Below are 23,638 nucleotides of genomic sequence, written 5' to 3'. Positions count from 1 at the left end.
AAGACCTGGACAATATTCAGGCTTGGGTTGACAAGTAGCAAGTAACATTCGCACCACACAAGTGCCAGGCAATGATCATCTCCAACAAGACAGAATCCAATCATTGCCTCTTGACATTCAATGGCATTACCATTGCTGAATCCCCCACTATCAATATCATTGACCAGAAACTGAACTGGACTAACCACATAAATAGTGTGGCTACAAGAGCAAGTCAGAGGCTAGGAATCCTGTGCCAAGTACTCACCTCCTGATTCCCCAAAGCACGTCCACTATCTGCAAGGGCACAAGTCAGGAGTATGGTAGAATACTCTCCACTTGCCTGGGTAAGTGCAGCTCCAAGAAGCTTGCCACCATCCAGGACAAAGCAGCCTGCTTCATTGGAAATAATTCAATTAAATTCCCCCCCCCACACACACACACATCCCATTCTTACTCTATGTTACAATAAATTCCAATAACATTATGAGAATTATTTATATCTCTTGACAGGGCTATAAAAACATGGCCACAACTTTGATAATGGTAAAGTTTTGGAAGGTCTCAAAATGACAATGGTAATAAACAGTATGTAAACTTGAGTTTTTGTAATTGTGAATGTATAGTTCAGATGTGTTAATTTCTTCTTGATATATTTGTAAAGGGTTGCATGAAGTCAAGTGCAGGAAAAAGAATTTGAAACAAAACAGGGGGGAGCAAAATTAAATAGCCCTCAAATGGCCAGGGGGATCGCAATGCGGGAACAACCCATGTCCGTCCATTCTTTTTGATGCATGCATCATGCAAACTTCAGCAGGAGCCCACGTTCATGTGAGGCTAGCACCGCTAAATGCTAGCCTGCACCTTTTAAAGGTGAATGCTTATATCGTCAGCATTACCGACTTACCCAAAATGGCGTCTGCTGTGGCCTACACGTGTGAAGAAATGATGCCATTTTGGCTGTGAAATGGCACCCATGGTGCTGAAAATACAGGAGTATGGAACCAAATTTTGAGGTTAAGATCTCCTTTCAACATAGGCTAAAAGTTAATGCTTTGAAATTTAATAATGTAAATCCCTCTAAATCAAGTAATATCACTAATTTTAGAAAAATGTGGATTAGAAGCTAAATGATGCTATTAGTACAGTCTTCTTCCCTTGGGATGCATGCTTATGCAATATTTATTTAATCAATTAGAAATTTCAAAAGCAGAACCAATTAGCTGAATAAAATTTACCATTCGTTACAATATTTACCCCAGTTAGATTTTGCAACATGCTCAATATGTTCTAGCTCTCATTATGCTCAAGTTTCCTTGTTTACACCCAAATGGATTCGCCCAGTGGGTGCCACACTGAAACACTGTACAAATGTGAGATTTGTGCTTGAGCTGTTGCTATGAATTATTGTTAATGACATTTCTATTCATGTTGCAACCACTGGCATAGTTATATCAGAATCGTGTCCCTCAACTGTATATGTTGACTGCAAGTTGAATCCTTTCACAGCCAGAATAAAGCACTGTAATTCCTGCCACTGACTGGAATTGCGGCAGGAACAGTTGCACATGCGCACTGAGCCCGCATTGCAGCCGCTGGCCCATGTACATTTGGAAACCGAGCCTCTCAACTTTTAGAAGTTGGCTCTGATTATAAAGATAGCACACAATAGGCTTTGCGCCCTTGCTTTTGAAGGCAAGAAATTGAGCTCAGTTAATTCAGGTTAATTTACTGGACAGTTGATTTTGGGCAGAATTTTCGGGTCGATGGGTGGCTGCGATTGGCAGGCCAGGGAGCGGCCACGGAACAGACCGACCACAATTTCACGCTGGCTGCCCAATTAATGGCCAGCCAGTGTGAAAGGTATGCTGAAAGGCTCGGCGTTGCCAGGGTGGGGGCGGGAGAAGGGAGAGCACTGAAGTCAGCGCGGACGCTGGGGAGCAAGGAAGGAACGCTCACTGAAGGCAGAGAGCTGACGAACTTAAAATCATTTAAAGCAGAATGTAAAATCAGGAAAAAATGTCCGTGTCAGAATGAGACACTTCAATATACGGATGATAATTTTTTCAAAACATTTTAACTTTTAAAATTAATCACAGAAACCTCATTCCGCCCTTGGATGAGGTTTCCTGAAAAATGCAAAGGCTGCCTGGCCGATTCGCCCACCCACCAACCGTAACGTTGGATGGGCAGCAAAAAATCGCTGTCAGTTGCTACTGTAATGGCCTTAACAGGCCTCTTAATTGTCGGTGGGCAAGCTGCTGACTTTTGCGGGAACTGTCCGACCCAAATATCGCATGTGTGCAATGATGTCAGGACACTCGCCCAACGTCATCGCACGCTATTTCATGCTCGAGCGTGTTGGGCGCGCGCCCACACACCAAGCGGAAAATTCTACCCTATGTTACATGAGTTATTCATATCGCACCCCCCATACCAACATTATTCTTGTGGTTAAATATGAATAAAATGTCATTTGTAAATGCTCTCAAACTGCTGTAGTACTTGTTGTTAATATCATAGTAGGTATGACTATATTTTGAGATATAATGCCGATAGTCCATGGAAAATCCATGAACAATTTGGAAAGGCCTTGTGCAAGGAATTCCTACCAACCTGACTAGCTCAGTTGGCAGATAATAGGACTTTTAATCTCAGGGTTACGGCTTCAAATCCCATATTGGGTGATGAATAAAATATTGAAGAAAAAATTCAATGTTTTTTTGATTGATTTTTATCAAAAGGGTCCTTAAGCTAAGTGGTATAATCAAATCTCCATGTTGGAAGTTGGGAAATTTCCTGACTATATATCTTCATTTGCTGAATCGTCAGAAGTGTGTTTCACAGAGGGAGTAGTTGAGAAATAAGTGAACCAGATAAAAGAACTTGCAATTGGTTAATGGCTGCACAGACCTAAAAATGGGTAACTTGAATTTTATTGTTAGTCTATGTCAAGCCAACTTGTTTGTTTTAATGCAGGCAATTGCCACTGACCAAGGCACTGCATCTGCGCATGTGCTCCCTTTCTGTTGCAGCACAAATAAACAAAGTGGTACCGCTGTATATATTTGCCCTTGTCACTGCTGGTAGGTCACCTTTAGAGGCGGGGAACAAAACCACCATGGCAGTGACATTCCCTGCCTCAGAAGCATGTACATTGCCTCATTTTTATCCACCTGTGTAATATTTTTGCATTTTGTATTTTAAATGCAAGTTAATGTTAGGAACTTTACATTAGCTTTTGCATCTGTGCACTCTGCCCTTATAAAATTTGGGGTTTGTCCTTTTTTTTAATAGCTTCACCAACTTATCCTCCATTTTTAAAGCTTTGTATCTCTAAATCCCAAATTTTATCTGCTTTTAGACTGAGAACGATAGAACAGTGACAGAAGATTCAGTGAAGCCACTCTCCTCCCCAACACCTCCCCACACACAGTCATCAGGCTCTCTTCCACTGCTCCCCCTTTTGGTCTAGTTGCAGTGCCTGCGAAGCAGAGTCACCACCCCTGGGTAAGGAGCCTGTACAACAGGAACAGAAACACAGTAAAGTTTAAAGCTGCCACTCGCCTTCCTGGCTCATCTGTACGATCTCACAGTTTTTCCCACACAGTTAGTAACTGAGTTATATTTACCTGCCTCTACCTGCACCATATCTGTGCACAAACATCCTGGGCCCATTCTGAGGTTAAAGAGCGCTTTGGGCTCACTGTTTGCCCTTGCCTGTTTGGCAGTAAGCAGCCAGTGAGCCCAGGGCTGTCCCGCTGAAGTCTTCCCTCCACAGTCTCCATTGTTGCTTCTGAGTTGGAGGTGTTTGTGATCCCAAATGTGATCTCTGTGGCTGCATCGGGGGGTTGCGACCACAGTTTTAGAACTCCTGACTTAAGAGATGTGACTAAATGGCCTTCACTGGAGCCAGTTGGCCGTTGAATCCACTGCATTAAGAAAAGCAGTCATTTGAAACTTTACGGAGGTCATTTAAAATCTTAGAATCATAGAATTGTACAGTACAGAAGGAGGCCATTCAGTCCATTAAATCTACACTGGCTCTTTCAAAGAGCAGTTCAGTTAGTCTTTCACCATATCCCTGTAACTTCTTCTCCTTCAAATATTTATCCCTTTTGAAAGCTATTATTGAATCCGTATCCACCACCCGATCAGACAGTGCATTCCAAATCCTAACCACTCGCGTGTAACAGTTTTGCCTTTTTATTTTGTTAACTGTACCCTCTTGTTATCAGCCTTTCGCTATTTGAAACAATTTCTCTTTATTTACTCTTTCTAAACATTACATGACTTTAAATACCTCTATTAAATTTCCTTTTAACCTTCTTTGCTCAATGGAGAACAGCCCCCAGCTTCTCCTCTGTGGTGCCAGAATCGAACACAGTACCCCCACTAGGAGTGAATTAGTACAGGTTTAACTAATTTTCCTGGCTTGTTCTCGATGCCTATATTTATAAAGACCAGGATCTCATATGCTTTATTAACTACTTTGTGCACAAGCACCTCAAAGTGTCTCTTCTTTCGCCCCCTTTAAAATTGCACCTTTTAAAATTTGTGGAAAGTAGGACTCCATTGCCATCTTCTTTATTCTTATTTGCTGCATGAATTACATTGATCTGCTATTGACCTATTTTTTTCTATTTGGTAACTCATCAGTTATTTGTGGGTGATTCATTGATGACAGTTTGCAACACACACAAAATTACCTGCCTTAAAGATTTTGAGAGATGATTTAGAAAATAAATCCAAGTCGTGCAAGCAGGCTATGTTCTCTTTGCGTAGGTTAACCATAATGTAAAACAACAATTATAAATCTTGTAACTGCTTGAATGATTAATAAATTGTTCTTTTGCTGTTAATAATTAAACATGACACAATCAGCTTTTTTGATCATTATCACTAATGCACAAGACACAGAAACCTAATTCTCTCAGCAGAATACCCATGGGATAAGATGATTCTGTCAGAATGTTCTGGATTGTGGTTAACACCCACAGGAGTGTTATGGAAACTGCGGATATTGCCAGAGTATATTACTGCATCATGTTTCTAGCATTTCCACTGCTGTGAGCTGAGGGTTTTAAATGACCCAGCAACAACTCAGGGGTCAAATTAAAAGTGTGACAAAATACAAGCTTTGAACAGTCTTCTTACTGTCCACTCAGTCATTTTATAAAGCAGATGATGAAAGAAATTACTTTTAGCTATGAATTTTTTCAGATCATTGATAATTTAGTGAAACAATAAATTTAACTTCTTAAAAGTAATCCCCTCTGCATCCCCTGAGTTTTGCACAGTTACTATAGTAATATCGATGAAATGTGCTCATGAACCTGGGTGTAATTGTTAAATCGAGTATTGGAGTTTAAAGCTTTAGGAGATTTCTACACCAGAGGGCGGCAATGATGTGATGCTGAAAAGCACTGCAGTTTGAGCAGCTCATATCCTGTTAACCTGGTATGTTCTGTACACAAAAAGCAGGACAAATCCAACCCAGCCAATTACCACCCCATCAGTCTACTCGATCATCAGTAAAGTGATGGAAGGGATCATCAACAGTGCTGTCAAGCATCACTTGCTTGGGAATAACCTGCTTACTGACACTCAGATTGGGTTCCGCCAGGGCCACTCAGCTCCTGACCTCCTTGACAGCCTTGGTTCAAACATGGACAAAAGAGCTGAACTCCGGAGGTGAGGTGAGAGTGACTGTCCTTGACATTAGGACAGCATTTGACTGAGTGTGGTACCAAGGAGCCCTAGTAAAACTGGAGCCAATGGAAATCGTTGGAAAACTCTCCACTGTTTGGAGTCATATCTAGCACAAAGGAAAATGGCTGTGGTTGTCTGAGGTCAATCATCTCAGCTCCAGGACATCACTGCAGGCGTTCCTTGGGCTACTGTCCTCAGCCTAACCATCTTCAGCTGCTTGATTATAGGACATTTTTGCAGTTCCTCATACAACTTGCAAATATTTGGCTTCAAGAAACTGCAGTAATCCAAAGCGCTGTTCAGAATTCCCATCTGAACCTTGAACTCCCAAATTGAATAAATTTCAGTAAAATGACTGCTTAGGACTATCTATTTAAAATGTAGAGAAATAAAAGTTTATGGAAATTTAATAATCTTTCCATCATAAGGTCAGAAGTGGGGATGTTTGTTGATGATTGCACAATGTTCAGAACTTTTTGTGACCCCTCGGGTACTGAAACAGTCCATGTCCAAATGCAGCAAAACCTGGACAATATCCAGGCTTGGGCTGACAACTGGCAAGTAATATTCGTGCCACACAACTGCCAGACAATGACCATCTCGAACAAGATAGAATCTAACCACCGCCCCTTGACATTCAATGGCATTACCACCACTGAATCCCCCACTATCAACATCCTGGGGGATACCGTTGACTAGAAACTGAACTGGACTAGCCATATAAATACTGTGGCTGCAAGAGCAGGTCAGAAGCTAGGAATCCTGTGATGAGTAACTCCCCTCCTGGCTCCACAAAGCCTGCTCACCATCTACAATGCACAAGTCAGGAGCGTGTTGGAATACTCCCCACCCCCCAACCTACCTGGATGAGTGCAGCTCCCACAGCACTCAAGAAGCTTTACACCGTCCAGGACAAAGCAGCTCGCTTGATTCGCACTCCATCCACAAACATTCACTGCCTCCACCACTAATGCACAGTGGCAGCAGTGTGTGCCATCTACACAATGCACTGCAGGAACTCACCAAAGCTCCTTAGATAGCACCTTCCAAACCCACGACCACTACCATCTAGAAGGACAAGGGCAGCAGATACGTGGGAACACCACCGCCTGGAAGTTCCTTTCCAAGCCACTCACCATCCTGATTTGGAACTATATCGCCATTCTTCACTTTCGCTGGGTCCAAATCCTGGAACTCCTACACCACATGGACTGCAGCAGTTCAAGAAGGCAGCTCACCACCACCTCAAGGGCAATTAGGGGATGGGCAATAAATGCTGGCCTAGTCAGCGATGCCTGCATCCTGTGAATGAATAAAAAAAAACCTGGTGATCACTATCAGTCTAGATTGTAGACTGCCAGGCATCCCACCCAATCAGAGCCATAGTTTAACTTAAATAAGTGCAATAGTCCATTTTTTGTTATAGATCTGACCTAATATTTATTATTTACCCACAGCTTACTTCACTGTTGCATGACACTTGGAAGGAAAGTATGCATCTTCTTCCTTTAGAGTTCTGTCGGGATAGTATTTGCTTGTTTACTTGCAAATACCTCCTAAATTTTAGTTGCCGTAATGCTAACTTTGCTCGCCACCATTTTAGTTGGAAGCTTTTTCTAAGTAATGGCTCCCAATGCTTTCCACCACTGGAGCTTTTTCTCACCTCTTGTCTGGGTCTGCTGTAGATTAATTAATTGAGATGAATTGTCATGATCAGTCAACAACTCCATTATTCTTGTATGATGCAGCACCCAGGATAGTAGAAGCAAACTAGATAAGCTGCAGTCTTTTTTTCATTTAGCACTTTTTGTATTTCTTTTAAGTTATTTCTTTTCTAGCTTATATGTTGTAATACTGGAATGACTATCAAAAAAGATTGAATATGCCAACATTTGCTTTATTATCACAAATATGATGTTTTGATATTTAAGTTTAGAAGAACCTAGGATTATGGGAATAGGCGGGGGCCATTTAGCCCCTTGAGTCTGTTCTGCTGTTCAATGTGATCATGGCTGATCTGTGACCTAACTCCATATACCCGCCTTGCTCCTTATCCCTTCGCACCTTTGGTTAACAAAAGTCTGTCAATCTTGGATTTAAAATTAACATTGATCTAGCGTCAGTTGATTTTTACAAAAGAGAGTGACACCCTTTGTTTCCTAATTGCACTCCTGACAGTTTTGTCTCTAATTTTTAGGTTATGCCCCTGAACCCCAACCAGCATAAATAGCTTCTCTCTGTCTACCCTATCTGTTCCCATTAATACATTGAAATGTTTGATAAAATAGCCCCTTGACCGTCTAAATTTTAAGGAACAGTACCCTTGTTTGTGTAATCTCTCCTAATAATTCAATCCTTGGACTTTGGGAGTCATTATGATAAATTGACACCATGCTCCCTTCAAGGTCGATATGTTCTTCCAGTGATATGGTGCTCAGAACTGCTCACAGTACTCTAGGTGGGGTCTAAACAAGGCTTTGTATTCCTTGCACCTGACTTCTGCTCCTTTATATACAGTCCTCTAGTTATAAAGGCCCCCATTCCATTAGACTTTTTGTTTATTTTCTGTACCTGTTTGTGACATTTTAATGATGCCTACACCCAAACCACCATGTCTCTTTGAACCTCCACTTTCTCTAACTTTTCACCACTTAGTACCCTGTCAGTCCTTTTTAGGTCCAAAGTGGATGATTCCACATTTGCCAATATCGAAATCCATTTGCCACAGTTTTGTATATTCACTTGATCCATTAGTATATCTTTGTAATTTTATGCTTCTATCTGCTTATAATGCTGCCTACATTTTTGTTATCTGCAAATTACATGTAGCTTTCTATCCCCCCCCCTCCAAGTTGTTAATAAACTTGGTGGATATTTGAAGCCCCAACATGCATACTTGCGGGATGCCATTAGTCACATCCTGCCAATTAGCCCTACTCCGTCTCCTGCTCAGCCAAATTCCTAACCAGGTCAATCATTTTTCCTTAATTCCATGAGCTTCAGCTTTCACTGACAGTCCCTTATAAGGGACTTCATCAATTGCCTACTGAAAGCCTGTATAAATAACAGCCTTAGACATTTCTCTGACCACTACTTTAGCTACCTCTTCAAAAAATTCAATCAGGTCCAAAAAGGGATGTGGTATATGTAGCTTGGGACCTAAGTATGTTATCCATTGAATCAAGATTTGAATTGTGGCTGCAGAACCTATGCATGCATATCGACTCTTTGGTGGGTCTTAGTTCCTGACTGACCCCTTGTATTGCTTGAAAATAAATGCACTTTTTCTTTCGCTGCTGATGTTTCTGCTCAAGATATTGCCTGAATTGTATTTTAACATATAAGATTTTTGTTCACCCTTGTACCCTCTTCACACATGCCTGAAAAGCAAGATAACTTATGTGGGCTATAATTTACTGTTAATAACCGTTTAGCTATAGGGCATTATTTCTGCTGATTTGCATGTGATGTTGTTCGGACTGGGCCACCTTTGGCAAGTGTAGAATGGCACAGTTGTGAAGTAAACTTTTTATTGTTATTAGTTATATTAAAAGATTTTTGAATATTGGTGTTCATTTTAAATGGACTGAATTGAACTAGTTTTTTGGGTACTCTGTTGATCAGTAGCTCCGTTCTCACTTGAGGGCTTTTTCCACATGCTGCTGATTTGAATTGACTGCTAAACTAGGTATACACTTTTGCATAATTGTTTACACCCCTTTTGTAGACTGCAACTGGATAGGCTTCCCTCCTAAAGACAACCATTATCAGGTTAAATTGCTCTTCAAGTGGAGCACAACCAGTCTGAATAAAGTGTCCGTGGCATAAATTTTCAAGGTTACACACTCCCAGGTGTTGTATTTAAACTGCACTTTTTTTTTGCTTTTCTGTATATGCTTATCCTGTTGATTATGGAACTTAAGACCTATTTTCTGAATAATATTATTGTATTGTTAAACTAACTTTTTTCACATACAATTTACCTCCTAAATAATGTAGTTCTCAAAACTGGAAACCAAAGCACGAAGAGGAAATAAACTACTAGTCTCATTTAGTATGCTTAGTCAGATGAGTGGAAGATGACCACAAGATAAATTGCTTTTTTATGAAATGGAAAGAGACCATGTAAGGATAGATTTAAATAATTTATTGTGGATTTTCCTTAGACTTTTTATTTAACTTGCCTTAGTTTGTGGATGATAGTTCAGTGGGCACTCCCCTATCTAAACTGAAGTAATTGATGTCTCTTGATAAATTCAATAAAACTGGATTTTACAAATTTTTCAAATAATTTTAAGATCACAGAAATTGTCTTGAGTTCATTTGATTAAGCTAAAGGTCAGCTTGACATGTTTAACACTATTTCTAATTTGATAAAGGTCAAATTAGTTAGAGCAGTAAATGAAGAGTGCCTACATAATGGATTTCAACCACATGTCACGCTAACGGTATTTTGTCTTTAGTTGACAATTTTTTATTTCTGTATCAATTTTATGATTAATAAATGATAGGGATACAAAATTTCCATAAAAGCTAGCAATGACTTATTTGAAACAGTGATAGATGATTTCTATATTTAGCACAGAGAAAATATTTCAATAGAATATTGAAGAAATGAGAAAAGAAGCACTTGCAACAGTAAGTGAAATGTTTCCTAGAGTTCCTGTAGTCAGAATTAAAACATCAATGTATATGATATCTTGTAACCTGCTGCAGAATAAGACAATAACTAATGAATTTAAAAGTCATGGTCCTTAGCTGACAGTTAGTAAATCGCTTTTAAAAATTCTGCATTGATTCTCATTTAATATATTCCGGCCTAGGTGGGATAATTTGATAAACTTTAGAGGAAACATTTTGACTCAACATTTCAGTTCCTAACTTTGAAGTAGTGTTGCTTTGAACATTGCAAAAGCTTAGTATATGAACTTTCCAGACATATTAGAAAAAGGCACAATAAAAGGAAACATAAACCCAGTGCTCGAAGTTTACATTTTCTGTAATGTCCAGCTTCACAAGAGGAACAAAACATCTAATGAAGCACCCAAATACTGTGTTGGTTGCATGAAGACTTGTTTTTCCCTAACCATTAAATATATTAATATAAAAACAAAAAACTACTGTGGATGCTGGAAATCCAAAACAAAAACAGAATTACCTGGAAAAACTCAGCAGGTCTGGCAGCATCGGCGGAGAAGAAAAGAGTCGATGTTTCGAGTCCTCATGACCCTTCAACAGAACTGAGTATAGTTAGGAGAGGGGTGAAATATAAGCTGGTAGCAAAAGTGGGGGGGGAGAGAAGTTGAGGGTGGGGTGGTTGTAGGGACAAGCAAGCAGTGATAGGAGCAGATAATCAAAAGATGTCACAGACAAAAGGATCAAAGAGGTGTTGAAGGTGGTGATATTATCTAAGAAAATGTGCTAATTAAGAATGGATGGCAGGACACTCAAGGTACAGCTCTAGTGGGGGTGGGGTGGAAAGACTGACAAGGTATTAGTTGTAGATTTAAAAATAATGGAAATAGGTGGGAAAAGAAAAATCTAAAGATAAAAACAAAAAGCTAAAAGCTACTGCGGATGCTGGAAATCCAAAACAAAATAAAAACAGAATTACCTGGAAAAACTCAGCAAGTCTGGCAGCATCGGTGGAGAAGAAATCAGTCAACGTTTCGAGCCCTCATGGCCCTTCAGCGGTTCTGCTGAAGGGCCATGAGGGCTCGAAACGTTGACTGATTTCTTCTCCACCGATGCTGCCAGACTTGCTGAGTTTTTCCAAAGAAAAATCTAATTTGTGTCTAATTTGGAACCACCTACACTACTCGGTTGATAGGTCTGCCATGCACCTTGCCTTTGAAGGAGTTTCACTGGACATTCTGTTACTTGCCTCTATCTGAAACAAATACACCAAATGGGCTGGATTTCCCCATTAAAATCTGCAGTGGCCAACGAGGTCTATGACTTGAGCCTTCTGAAATTTTTTAGAAAAATCCATCATGAACTAGTCAATTCAGTGTAGCATTGGGAAGTTTCCACTCAATTCTGTTGCCTTGCCCCTCCAAAAAAAAACTTCAATTAAAATGGACATAAAATGAAGTATACTTTACCAAACAGCTTAGCTGAGTACTGGTGGGTGATTTCACTGGTACATAGTAAATTCAGTTGTCAGCCACAAGATAGGACTCATCCATTAATGATATTGTCATGTCATGTCATAAAGATCAAAAGTGCCACTTACTGAGCTGCTTGTTGCTGCAAATTTAATTTTCCATGACTTCTGGCATTTCTAAACAGGGGAGTGTACACGCATGCACAAAAATAGTTCAAACAATATTTTCTTGTCAGGAAGCTCATCCGTTCCATGTCAGCAGTAATAGCTTCCTGAGTTATTTCTTTGCCTAGCTTCACTGGGCACAATATTTCAGGTTGCAGAGAAAGCAAGGAGAATATTGGATATATATATATATCTGGATAAAGTTTAGAAAAATATGACCAAAAGCAATCGATGTGCAGGGAACAATTACAAACTTGTAACACTAATAAGACTGCTTAGTAATCTGTGAACAGCCAAAAAAAATCAATTGTGCAATCAGATTACACTACAACAAGTTCTGCAGTAGAATATTCACTTCCAGTTACTCCCTGCACATGTACTACTATTCCACATCACCAGGCTGAGAAACTGTAGATGTACAATGCAGAAAAATATAGTCCACCCTGGTCCACACTATAGTCCACACTTTCCCCGTTCCTCCCTCCCTCTCCCATCTCCCATCCTCTTTCCCTTCCACCCCCCCCCCCCTTCCTCCACATCTCTTCCTCTTCTTTGTCTCTTCCCCCTGCCCCTCCTTTCAAACTCCCCTCTCTGTCCTGATCCCCCTTTCCTCTTCCCTCCTTTTTCTCTTATTGGAAAACATTTTCCTGTATTATAATTATCTTGGTAGCGGAAAGTTATGCCTTGTGATAGAATGCCCAAGGTGGAAGGATATAGGGGAAAAAGGGTTGCCATGTCTCACTAATCAACGCATTTCTATCGATCATGTCTCACCAATCAACACATCTCTATCGATTAAGCAAGTTGTAGTTTTGATTAAGTTTCCAATTTCTCTAAGATGTGAAGATTTAATAAATTAAGTGGAGGGTAGATAAGAACTCTTATCTGATAATACAGAGGTGTGGCATTTATCAGCACCATGTGCTCAAGTTCACGAGAGATTATTTCTTTACTGAAAACTGAATAAAGTTAGTAACCTACAGTCATTTCTGTGGCCAAAATCATATATCCATAGAAATGGCAATTAGAAGATTAAGTGCTAAATGTGACATAAAGAATAAAAAATTAATTAATTTTGAAACATTTTCTTTATTTACACTGCTAGTTTGGGAGGGTGAAGCCAATCCATTCTCTTCTATAACCTCCTTCATCCTCGTCGTGTCAGAGAATGTCATAAAATGGGTGCAGTGACTTAGTTTATATTTTATTTCAGCCGCTTTTTTTGAGTGGGTTAGGAGAAATGGAGGGCACTATAATCCTTTTGAGGAGCTGTTGTCTGCTCAAACTGATAAATTTAAACAACCATTTAATAACAACTAAGATAGGGTGGACAGATAAATTTCCACCAGGAAGTTAGTTTTACCAGATGGCATCCATAGCTGGAAGAAATAGCTGGTTGCCTAATGAATTATCAGGAGCCTTCCATCTTACTGGAACCTAATGATGGAAAACTGACTTTTAGCAAAAACAGGATAGTGAATAAAAGCTAGAACGGCTGGGACCCTGTATATCAAAAAATACTTTGATGTGGCACGCCAGTTGCCAAATTCTAAAGAAGAGCTTCTGTTCTTAATACTCCCCATTATGTAAAAGAGAATAATATAGCATGAGCAGCATAATTTTTCCAACATATTAGGAAAAAACGTCATGTCCTAAAAAATGGCAAATGTGGACATTTTCACTACTTTGGCAGTTGAGGGTAGTACTCGCTGAGAGGATTTAAAGCAACAAATTATGCATTTGCAGGACCAGCTCACCATGTTAAGGCTGTCCAGCGATTCCAACTATCACGCACTGACCTCACCCTGCATAATGGGACGCTAACTGATATGAAGACCTTCTCACTGGCATTATTTAAAGAGGTCATACAAACTAATTGCTGTTTGACTTGTGACCCTTGGTGCTTAGTTTCAGCATTCCTCAAAGTTCACTTTACGTGGAGAGGTTTGACTTCTTTTGCACAGCTGCTGCTATTTACCATGCAAATGATCTAGCTCCATATATGGGTGGAAACGCCCAGCCGGTCTAGCAGCATCTGTGGAGAGAGAAACAGCTAATACTCCAGGTCCGTGACCTTTCACCAGAAGTTACATTTTTCTCTCTACAGGTACTACAAAACCTGCCAATTGCTTCCAGCATTTTCTGTTTTTGTTGCAGATTTCCAGCATCTGCAGCAGTTTGCATTTGTGTCCATACATGAGTGGTCTGGTAATGATGCCTTTGAATATAGAGTACAATGGGGAGGAGCAAATAAGATGCCACAGAGCAGGAGAAGTTACCAGAAAAGTAGGGCATCAGCAGGAAGCAATATGCACAGATGGTCTTCCAGGAGCACTTCTCCAACTTCAGCTTGGCAGATGTATGGAGCAACTTCATTTTACTAAGGAGGTTGTTACTGAGCTACTGCAGCCATAACTCCAATTTCAAATTGGTGCATGGAAAACAGTGCCTATGACTTTAAGGTCTCCATTGCTCTCAATCTTTATGCCACTGGCTCCTTTCAGGCTTCAACAGGTAGCATCAACAATGTCTCACAGTTTGCAGTGCACCAATGTATTGGAGATAACCAAAGGGCTTGGTACCATGAAAATCACCTGCGTCTCCTTCCCTGATGACAGAAAAGCAGGATGAGAGAGCATAAGGTTTTGGCATGTAACAGACTTCATTGACTGCATGTACATTGCTGTATATATTCTCCATCAGTACCCTGGGCTATTTATCAGTTTGAAGGGATTCCACACCCTCAACATACAATTGGTGTGCAACTGCGGACAGCACATCTTGAAGGTCTGTGCCCGCTTTCCTGACAGCAGTTATAACTCTTTCATTCTGTGCTAGTCCTCTGTGCTGCCTTTATTTCAATGAAGCGGTCAAGGTACAATTGGCTATTGGTCAACTAAGGTTAACCGCTCCAGGCATGGCTCATGACTCCAGTTATGAAACTACACAAAGCTGCAAAGCAGAGAGCAAACAGTTGGTGCCCTCAAAAGACACCTCCACTGCCTGGACACTTGTGGAATATTTTTGCAGTACAACCCTGAGCAGGTATCTAGATTTGTGCTTGTATTGTGCACACTCACAGCTTTGCTGTCATGAGGGACCAGCCCTTACCAATTTCCAAAACCAGCAAGTTCAGGAAGAGGAAAGATAGCGACCAAGACAGCCCTATCTGGCTGAACTCTTGGAGACCAACTCACCCAGGAATGGTTCAACTAAGTCAAACCTCCCATTCCCCATTTTATCAACAGTTTCAAATTCCTTACCCGTCTTCTCACAGTCAATATTAGATTGCCTTCCTTCACTCCACACTTACCAGTCTTGCCCTCACTTTATTAGAAAGATAAATGCCAACACCAAATCCAAACACAAAATCAAATTTATTCACCCCTCTACATTCCCTTAGTGCCTGTCTTGTGTATTCCTTTCTATACTAGGGTGGCAAAAATGTACATGGTATTATCTTTGTTTGAACATTTTTGTTTCAAAGAAATCTGGTCTGTGAATGGGACATATTCCAATATTTTCCATATCTATTGGATCATGAAGTAAAGCTATTATAAGATCATCCAAAGGTAGTCTGTTTCTAGTACCTAATTTACTGAAGGCAACAACTTGCATTTATATAGTGCCTTTCACAGCCAATTAAGTGTAGTTACTGTTGTTAAGGTAAGTACAGCAGCCAATTTCTGAACAGCAAGATTGCACAAATGTACCCAATGCAGAACACACATCCATGTAAAAAGCTTGATGTAAGGTAAATATAATGAGCATTATAATGGTACTGAGCACAAGTTATACAAGTTGACAATGATGCTTTTTGCCACTGGTCTAACCTTCTGAATGCTTGTGCAGATGTACATTTTATTCATGATTATAAAATAGTCTGTGATGACAATTTGCTTAGCACCTAGTGAGAATTAATTTCCTGTCTACCATCAAGAAGCCTCAAGTGTTTACCTTTGTTGCTTCCATTTAATCAAGCCTTTGCAATTTCTGATTCCTCTTTTGGATTTTCTTGCAGGTTTGATGAACTTATAAAGAAGTTCAAAGTGGAGTATCATGCTGGTGGCTCTACCCAGAATTCAGTCAAAGTGGCCCAGGTTTGTCCTTACCCAACAATACTCACAACTTAATAGATTTTTTTCCAATTCTTATTCAACTAAGAAAAATGTTCTGCTTCTAGCTGAAGTTGGTTATGCTGTATTTATTGTGCCACAGCTCCAACTCCCTTGTAGTGTTGGAGGGGCGACTGTATCACCTCAGGAAGAGCCTAGATTGATCCAAATGGTTTTCTTATATTTTCTGAAGAAAGAAGTGCTGGAGCAGCACCATAAGGTTCAGTGGAATTTGCTGAGATTTAATTGTCCACATGTAATGGTCAGAAGTGTGGTTTTCCTGTTGAGTGCGTACCATTAGGTGTAGTGTTAAACCATACAACCCAGAAGGGCCCAAGCCCAATTCACTGGGCGGTTAGAAATTTTGCTGTGGGGGTGGCAGGAAATTCCTTTCATTTATTACTATTAATTTTGTTTTTGATTTCCTTATGTTTTACTGTGCTTGGAATGTGTTTAAAGTTTCATGTCGGCAATTCACCTTCATCAAAGCTAATTTCCTCCAACTTACCATTTTATAATTTTTGCCCATTCTTGTCCAAAGATGCTGACTCTTGCTGTTACAAGGTTTCATTGGTGCCAATATCATTTCAGTACCTTGTCCAGTGTGAGTCTTAGATAGTCAGTGCATGCAAGTCATTGTGCTGTTACTAGGAGGGCATCAAAGCAGAGTCTGATAAAAGCAAACTATTGCAGATGCTGGAAATCTGAAATAAAACCAGAAAATGTTGGAAAAACTCAGCAGGTTTAGCAGCATCCATGGAGAGAGAAACAGAGTTAACATTTCAAGTCCGTATGACTCCTCTTCGGAGCTTTTTTTTTGCGTTCCTTAGCCCCTTAAAGGAAGAGAAAAAGTTTCTTGTTAGAGCATTGGATGAGACAAAGAATAAAATGAAACTGGGGACAAGGACAGCTTTGAGATAGGGTAAGTCGGTGCTGCTGGAGAGAGAGGTCCAGTGTGTACATATGGCGGTGCATGGCACTGCGTGTGGATCTCAGGATGTGGCAAGAACAGCATCCCGAGGAATGCTATATGTCCTGGAGATACCTGTAATCCTGGGTGGATTAGAAACATGAGGGATGGAACTTCAGTTGGAATCCACATGGGTTAAGTTCGAGATGGAGATGGTCTCTGAGAAAGGAAATATGTCTGTGAAAGCGAGTTTTGGTAAGCACCTTGTCAAACACCAGGAGGGAAATGGAAAGCAATGAAGGTGAACAAGGCAAAAGAGACAAACAGAAATCCCAGCAGAGCGAAGGGCAGTACTTCTTCAAGATAGGCATTCCTGGAAGAGAAGTGGCATTGAGTTAAACTCTAAATTAAAAACTAAATAATGCAGATGATGGAAATCTGAAATCAGAACAGAAAATGCTGGAAAAACTCAGCAGGTCTGGCAGCATCTGTGGAGAGAGAAACAGAGTTAAGGTTTTGAGTCCATATGACTTTTCCGTAGAACTCTGCAGAAGAGTCACATGGACTCGATGTTAACTCTGCTTCTCTCTCCACAGATGCTGCCAGACCTGCTGAGTTTTTCCAGCATTTTCTGTTTTTATTTATTATAGCAGAGTCTGACCTTATTCTCACCTGATGTTCACATCTATATTTCCTAGCAGGCGTCACTGGAGAACAATCAGAACCTTAGCTGATTTTCTTTCGCCCCAGGAGTTCTGAGGTGACTTGTTGCCCTTCCATCACTGAGATTAGCTCACATTGTACAAAGAATCAATCTTGGGCCTTTTTGGCTTGTATAGTCTAATACTACTTCTAATAGTGCTTTTACCCACTGAACTATTGGAGATTCTATTCAATTGGAGAAACTGAAAAAAGAAATTCCTAACATCATAGGATAAATTCAGCAATCCTACATTTCAAGCAAAGAGCCTCCCTTGATAGGAGAATGGATTGGAGATGGGGCTTACACTGCTGTGGCCTTATTTGATCCTCTGGATAAAGAGATTAGTTCTGAAATTCCATGAGATTCTCCAGGTCTCCTGTGACTTTGGTGACAGACTGGAGAAACTGCCTCAATGGCCTTTCCTCTGACAGTTCTGCCAATCTCCACTGAAGTTATGGTGTGTACCCCAGTGTAATTTTGGGGGCATATTTTACAACTTCAACTGCAGTTTAGGAAAAATGGAGTTCAAATAGGTATTCTCTCAAAAATATATCCAAAAGTTTGCACTGCTCGTCCCTATTTATTGTGCTTTTGGGATTTTCTGGTGCAGTTCAGAAGGTGTGAGAGAAGGTAGGGATACTCTGGGGCCCATGCAACCGTATGTGCATGGTTATCCAACCTCAGCATTCTGTAACTGCTCGAAACCACCCAATGTAGCAGAAACAGTCAGCTGGATACAGAATCTGACCAAGGCATTTGCAGAGTGTAAGTTTAGGAAGTTTTAAGTTATAAGTAGAGGGCTCATTTTGGCAGCCAAATAAAGATTCTCAGGCATTTGAATAAATGGCCATCATTTTCTAAGCTTGTTAAAATAAATATATGATTAAACATCTTTAGTTATGTGAGACCTTACTTTGTCTAGTTAATAATTTTAATTATATTTATATTATTATATTACTGCATTTATGTCATTCAGGATCAGTAGAGGCTGAGAATCCTGGTATTTTGCAATTATCTGTGCTAGTGTAATTATACATCAACACGAGCACAGAAAAATGAAAAGGACAGGATCCTTAACCTCTACTGTCCTGATACTGACTGACACAAATATAGTTAGTTATTACTAATTCATTATGTTGATGACACCTCAACTACTTGAGTTGGTTGAAGCTGCTGGATTTTGAGGCCAACCAATCTGAAAACAATGGGATCAACACTCCTTCTTTAAGCCTTTCATTCCCCTTACAACACTTTCCTGTGCAGAATATTAGGAACCTCATAGTTAATAACACAAAATCAAACAGAACATAGAAAATTAGAGATTCAAATGAGTATTTTCTTATGGTGGGTGGTGGAATGAGGCACTAAAAGAAGACTTTGTCTCAGTTTTAACAGAAGACCGTGCTATTCAGAATGCATGTGTACGAAAGGAACAACTGGAGCTATTAGCATAACTATCGATAAGGAAATTGTGCTGAAAATAATGGCTGAACTCAAAGTGGAAAAGACACCGGAGCCTGATGGCACGATCTCAGAATCTTGAGGGAAGCCGAGATGATGTGTAGGTGCTAATGTAACACATATGCTCAATGGAGGAAAAGGAAACCAAATGATTACATGCATACTATTAACCCAGTAATGGACAAGCTTCTAAAGGGTGCAAAAGGAGATAACATCAATAATCATAGGCAAACATGAGCTAACTAAAGGTTAATCTATAAAAGGAAAGTTGTTCCCAACAAATTCACTGTACTTCTTTGAGGAACAGGTGTATTACCAAAGGAAATGTATTGCATTTTGTGTTCAGACTGTATTCAAACAGTGTGTCCTCCAGGGCATAGTTTTGGGACCATTGCCCTTCTCAATATTTCAAAACGATGTAGACTTGGGTATCGAGGCACAGTATGAAAATTTCAGTATGCAGAATAAGAAAAGGGAATCCAACAACGCCTCATTTAAAAAAAAAAATTCTCATTCTTATTTTAGACCATTCTATGGTGTCGCCCGCACCCCACCCCTGCCAAAATCCCTGTAACCTTCCCCAACGTTACGGCTTTCTGAGATCTCTGCACTTGTACAATTTTGGCCTCTTGCACATCCCCAACTTTAATCGCTCCATCATTCATGGCTCTCTCTCCAGCTGCCTGGACCCTACGCTCTGGAATTCCTTGCCTAAACATCTTCACCTTTCTACCTCTCTGTTGCTTAAAACCTACTTCTTTGACCAAACTTGTGATGACCTGTGCCAATATCTCCTTATGTGTCATATGTTGTTCCTGTGATGTGCTTAAGATACATTTTACTGCTTTCAAGGCACTATTTAAATGCAAGGTGTTATTATTGCTGTATGCTAAACAGTAAAAAGTTTGAAAGGAGCAAGGAGGCTCTTAGGAATTTAGATTCACAATTTAAGGTGACAGGACAAGTTCTTAAAGCTAAAGAAGGAAAAGCTTATGGTATCATAGATTTTATAAGCGGGGAATAGAGTATAAAAGCAAAGAGTGAGCTGAAAGACAATTTTAGTATAGCTACAGACATAAACATGTCTTATTCAATACCATAAACTTTATGACAGACTCACCAGACTTCCTATTAAGGCAAAGCAATTAAAAGATTTTTAAAAAGTCAAGGAGGACAGCAGAGACCTAGAAAGGAAGCCGCTTTGGCGGCTGTGGCTTCCTGCATGTTTGATGTGCAAAATGTTCTTTTTCTAAAGGAAAGATGTAATTGAACCATATAGCTGAGGAATTTATCCCTGTTCATTAAGAAGAAAGTCAGGATTGAAACCCATTCTGGACTTGCTATTTAGAATATGCAATTTGAATTTCAGGATTTTAACAGCCAATGCATGATTTCATGCAATTCCTCCAATTGCCTGGCCTGGCCATCATGTGACTCCAGACACACAGCAATGTAATTGATTTTTAAATGCCTTCTGAAGTGGTTCAATAAGCCACTCAAATTCTATATAACTGTTACGAAGTGTAAAAGGAATGAACCTTGATGGACCAACCAGCGTCAACCTAGGCACCAGAAATGACGACAGCAAAACCAGCCCTGTCAATCCTTCAAAGTCCTCGATAACATCTGGGGGCTTGTGCCAAAATTTGGAGAGTTGTCCCACAGACGAGTCAAGCAACAGCCTGACATGGTCATACTCACCAAATCATACCTTATGGTCAATGTCCCAGACACCTCCATCACCATCCCTGGATATGTCCTGTCCCACCAGCAGGACAGAGCCACTAGAGGTGGTGGTGGCACAGTGGTATATAGTTGGGAGGGAGTTACCCTGGCAGTCCTCAACATTGACTCCAGACCCCACAAAGTCTCATGGCATCAAGTCAAACATGGGCAAGGAAATCTCCTATTTGTTACCATCTACCATCCCCCTCAGCTGATGAATCAGCACTCTTTCATGTTGAACACCAGTTGGAAGATGCACTGAGAATGACAAAGGTACTGAATGTACTCTGGGTGGGGGACTTCAATGTCCATCATCATCAATGTGTAACATTCAGGCTTGGGCTCATAGTAAGTAACATTTGCGCCACACAACAACCATCTCAAAGGAGAGAGAATCTCATCTCTCCTTGACATTCAAAAGCATTGCCATCACTGAATCCCTCACTATCAACTTCCTGGGGGTTACCATTGACCAGAAACTGAGCTGGACCAGCCATATAAATACTGTGGCTACAAGAATAGGTCAGAGGCTGGGAATTTTGCAACAAGTAACTCGCCTCCTGACTCCCCAAATCCTGTCAACCATCTACAAGGCACAAGTCAGGAGTGTGATGGAATACTCTCCACTTTCCTAGATGAGTGCAGCTCCAACAATACTGAAGAAGCTTGACACCATCCAGGACAAAGCAGACCGCTTGATTGGCACCCCATCCACGACCTTAGACATCCACTCCCTTCTCCACTGATGCATTGTGGTAGCAGTGTGTACCATCTACAAGATGCACTGCAGCAACTCTCCATGGTTCCATCAACAGCACATTCCAAGCCAGCAGCCTGCAACTTCCACCACCTAGCAGGACAAGAATATCAGATGCATAGGAGCACCGCCACCTGAAAGTTCCCCTCCAAGCCACACAACATCCTGATTTGGAACTATATCGCCTTTCCTTTTATGTCACTGGGTCAAAATCCTTTAACACCTCGTCTAACAGCACTGTGGGTGTACCTACACCACATGGAATGCAGTGGTCCAAAAAGGAAGTTCACCATCACCTTCTCAAGTGCATTTAGGGATGGCTAATAAATATTAGCTTAGCTAGCGATGCCCGCATCCTGTGAACAAATAAATAACAAAAAATTGGCTAGGATGCACAACCTCATACAGAGATTTGAAAGCTCAGTAGAAGCAATTTGAAATTCAATGTATAGAGAGTCAGTTACCATTATTAATGGCCACACTTGGCCTCAGATCAGCACTCAAGCGACAGCTTTTCTTGGAGCATTGTTTACTCATCCAACCTTATCCTGGATGGTTGGGATGTCAGAGGCCTGAGATTACCACTGACGTAGTTGCTTAGCAGTGATTTGACACTGGGTTTTCTCAATCAAGTCTACAAGTCAAAGCGGATCTAATCTTTTTATAGGTGCTTAGTTCCAGTCAATCTAGACGTTGTGCATGGAGTCATGCTGCCATTATACTACAAGATCTAGCAATTGGAGTGCCCAATGTCTTATGGCTCCATATATTAAAAGTACTAGCCATTTTGGTGCTGGTGGATTAACATTAAATTTACAAAGAATCATTAATGGGAAATGAAACTAAAGCTAAATTAGGGAGACAACTTACTGAAACTACAGGTGCTTTGTCTGTTCAAGTTAGCCACTCCAAGGGAGCAAGTCAGACTGCTGCATTCCTGATTTTTGTATTCTGAGGCAACATTCCCATTGTGAGGAGCAATGAAATAAGTAGCCTATATTATTCAAATCTATATATATTCAAAAGAAATCAACAGTAAGATATAATAAATGCCAATTGAATAGGAAACTTGAGTCATAAAATTGAAATAATGTGTTCTATGCTTCTCCAGTCAGCCCACATTTATGTTGAGAGCTGCGTGGGTGGAAAGTCGTGATTTCACTTCTAGTGACATGCTTGACAGTCCAGTTCTAGGGTAAGTGGGTAGTTGGCTTCACCGGCATTGCACAGTCTATCAAAATAAATTTAGACTTTGTTCACAAGTTTTCCTGTTACAATTTCAGGCGGTTTGTAGTTGCTTTAGTGTAATGTAGCTGAGAGAAGGTTACTTACTCTGATTTTGATTTGATAAGCATGTGTTTCATTTGCCTTTTCTGTAGTTTAAAAAAAATTGCTATTCTCCACATTTTTGTTTACTTTTTGCACCCCCCACAGAACTCGCAGTGTTCCCTAACCAAGAGTGTGGGTAATTGCAAATATGAACCCATGTTTTAGCCTAACATGTCAGTGTGCTGCATCGCTGATAACCCAATTTCATAAGAACAGACATTCTTTCCTCCCTAAATGTTGCACTATATTTTGGTTCCCAATTACCCATTTAATTTTAACCCTAGATGGAATTTGTTGATAAGAATAGTCATTCTATTTAGAAAGTACGGCCTGCAGATAACCAAACCATAATGAGGATCAGCCTCTTGGAAATTTGATCCCGATGATTGCCAAGTGCACAGGAAGACTTGGAGAAATTGACATGTGGCATCAAAGATATGTTTGATTTTCTATAGCCAATTGTATTTTGCATCAACAGTTAAGCAAGTAATGCACAACTTTGCAAATGAGACAATATTTTAAGTGATGGATCTTGATATTAACATTGACGGGGCGCAGGGGGAGTGGAACTTAAGAACAGGGCACATATCCCTAACCCTGCATTGACAAGCTGCTATCATCGTCACTATGGCAGATTTAATGGCATGCAGAGTGACCCACTGTTTAGAGGTGGAAC

At 40.4% G+C, this 23,638-nt stretch overlaps 1 protein-coding gene across 5 annotated transcripts in view; it reads left to right on the top strand.

Moving 5' to 3' along the window:
• Positions 1 to 23,638, top strand: part of LOC144668607 (adenosine kinase-like) — a 223,522-nt gene that overhangs the window by 72,904 nt on the left and 126,980 nt on the right. For all 5 annotated transcript variants that reach the window (XM_078530789.1, XM_078530788.1, XM_078530792.1 and 2 more), the window contains exon 4: positions 15,984 to 16,062. In XM_078530789.1, coding sequence (XP_078386915.1) covers positions 15,984 to 16,062 — 79 coding nt within the window. The remainder of the gene's footprint in view (positions 1 to 15,983; positions 16,063 to 23,638) is intronic.

Source organism: Cetorhinus maximus, chromosome 27 (assembly GCF_964194155.1).
Source record: "Cetorhinus maximus chromosome 27, sCetMax3.hap1.1, whole genome shotgun sequence".
NCBI classification, from domain to species: Eukaryota; Metazoa; Chordata; class Chondrichthyes; order Lamniformes; family Cetorhinidae; genus Cetorhinus; species Cetorhinus maximus.
This window is presented reverse-complemented; position numbering and strand designations above follow the sequence as displayed.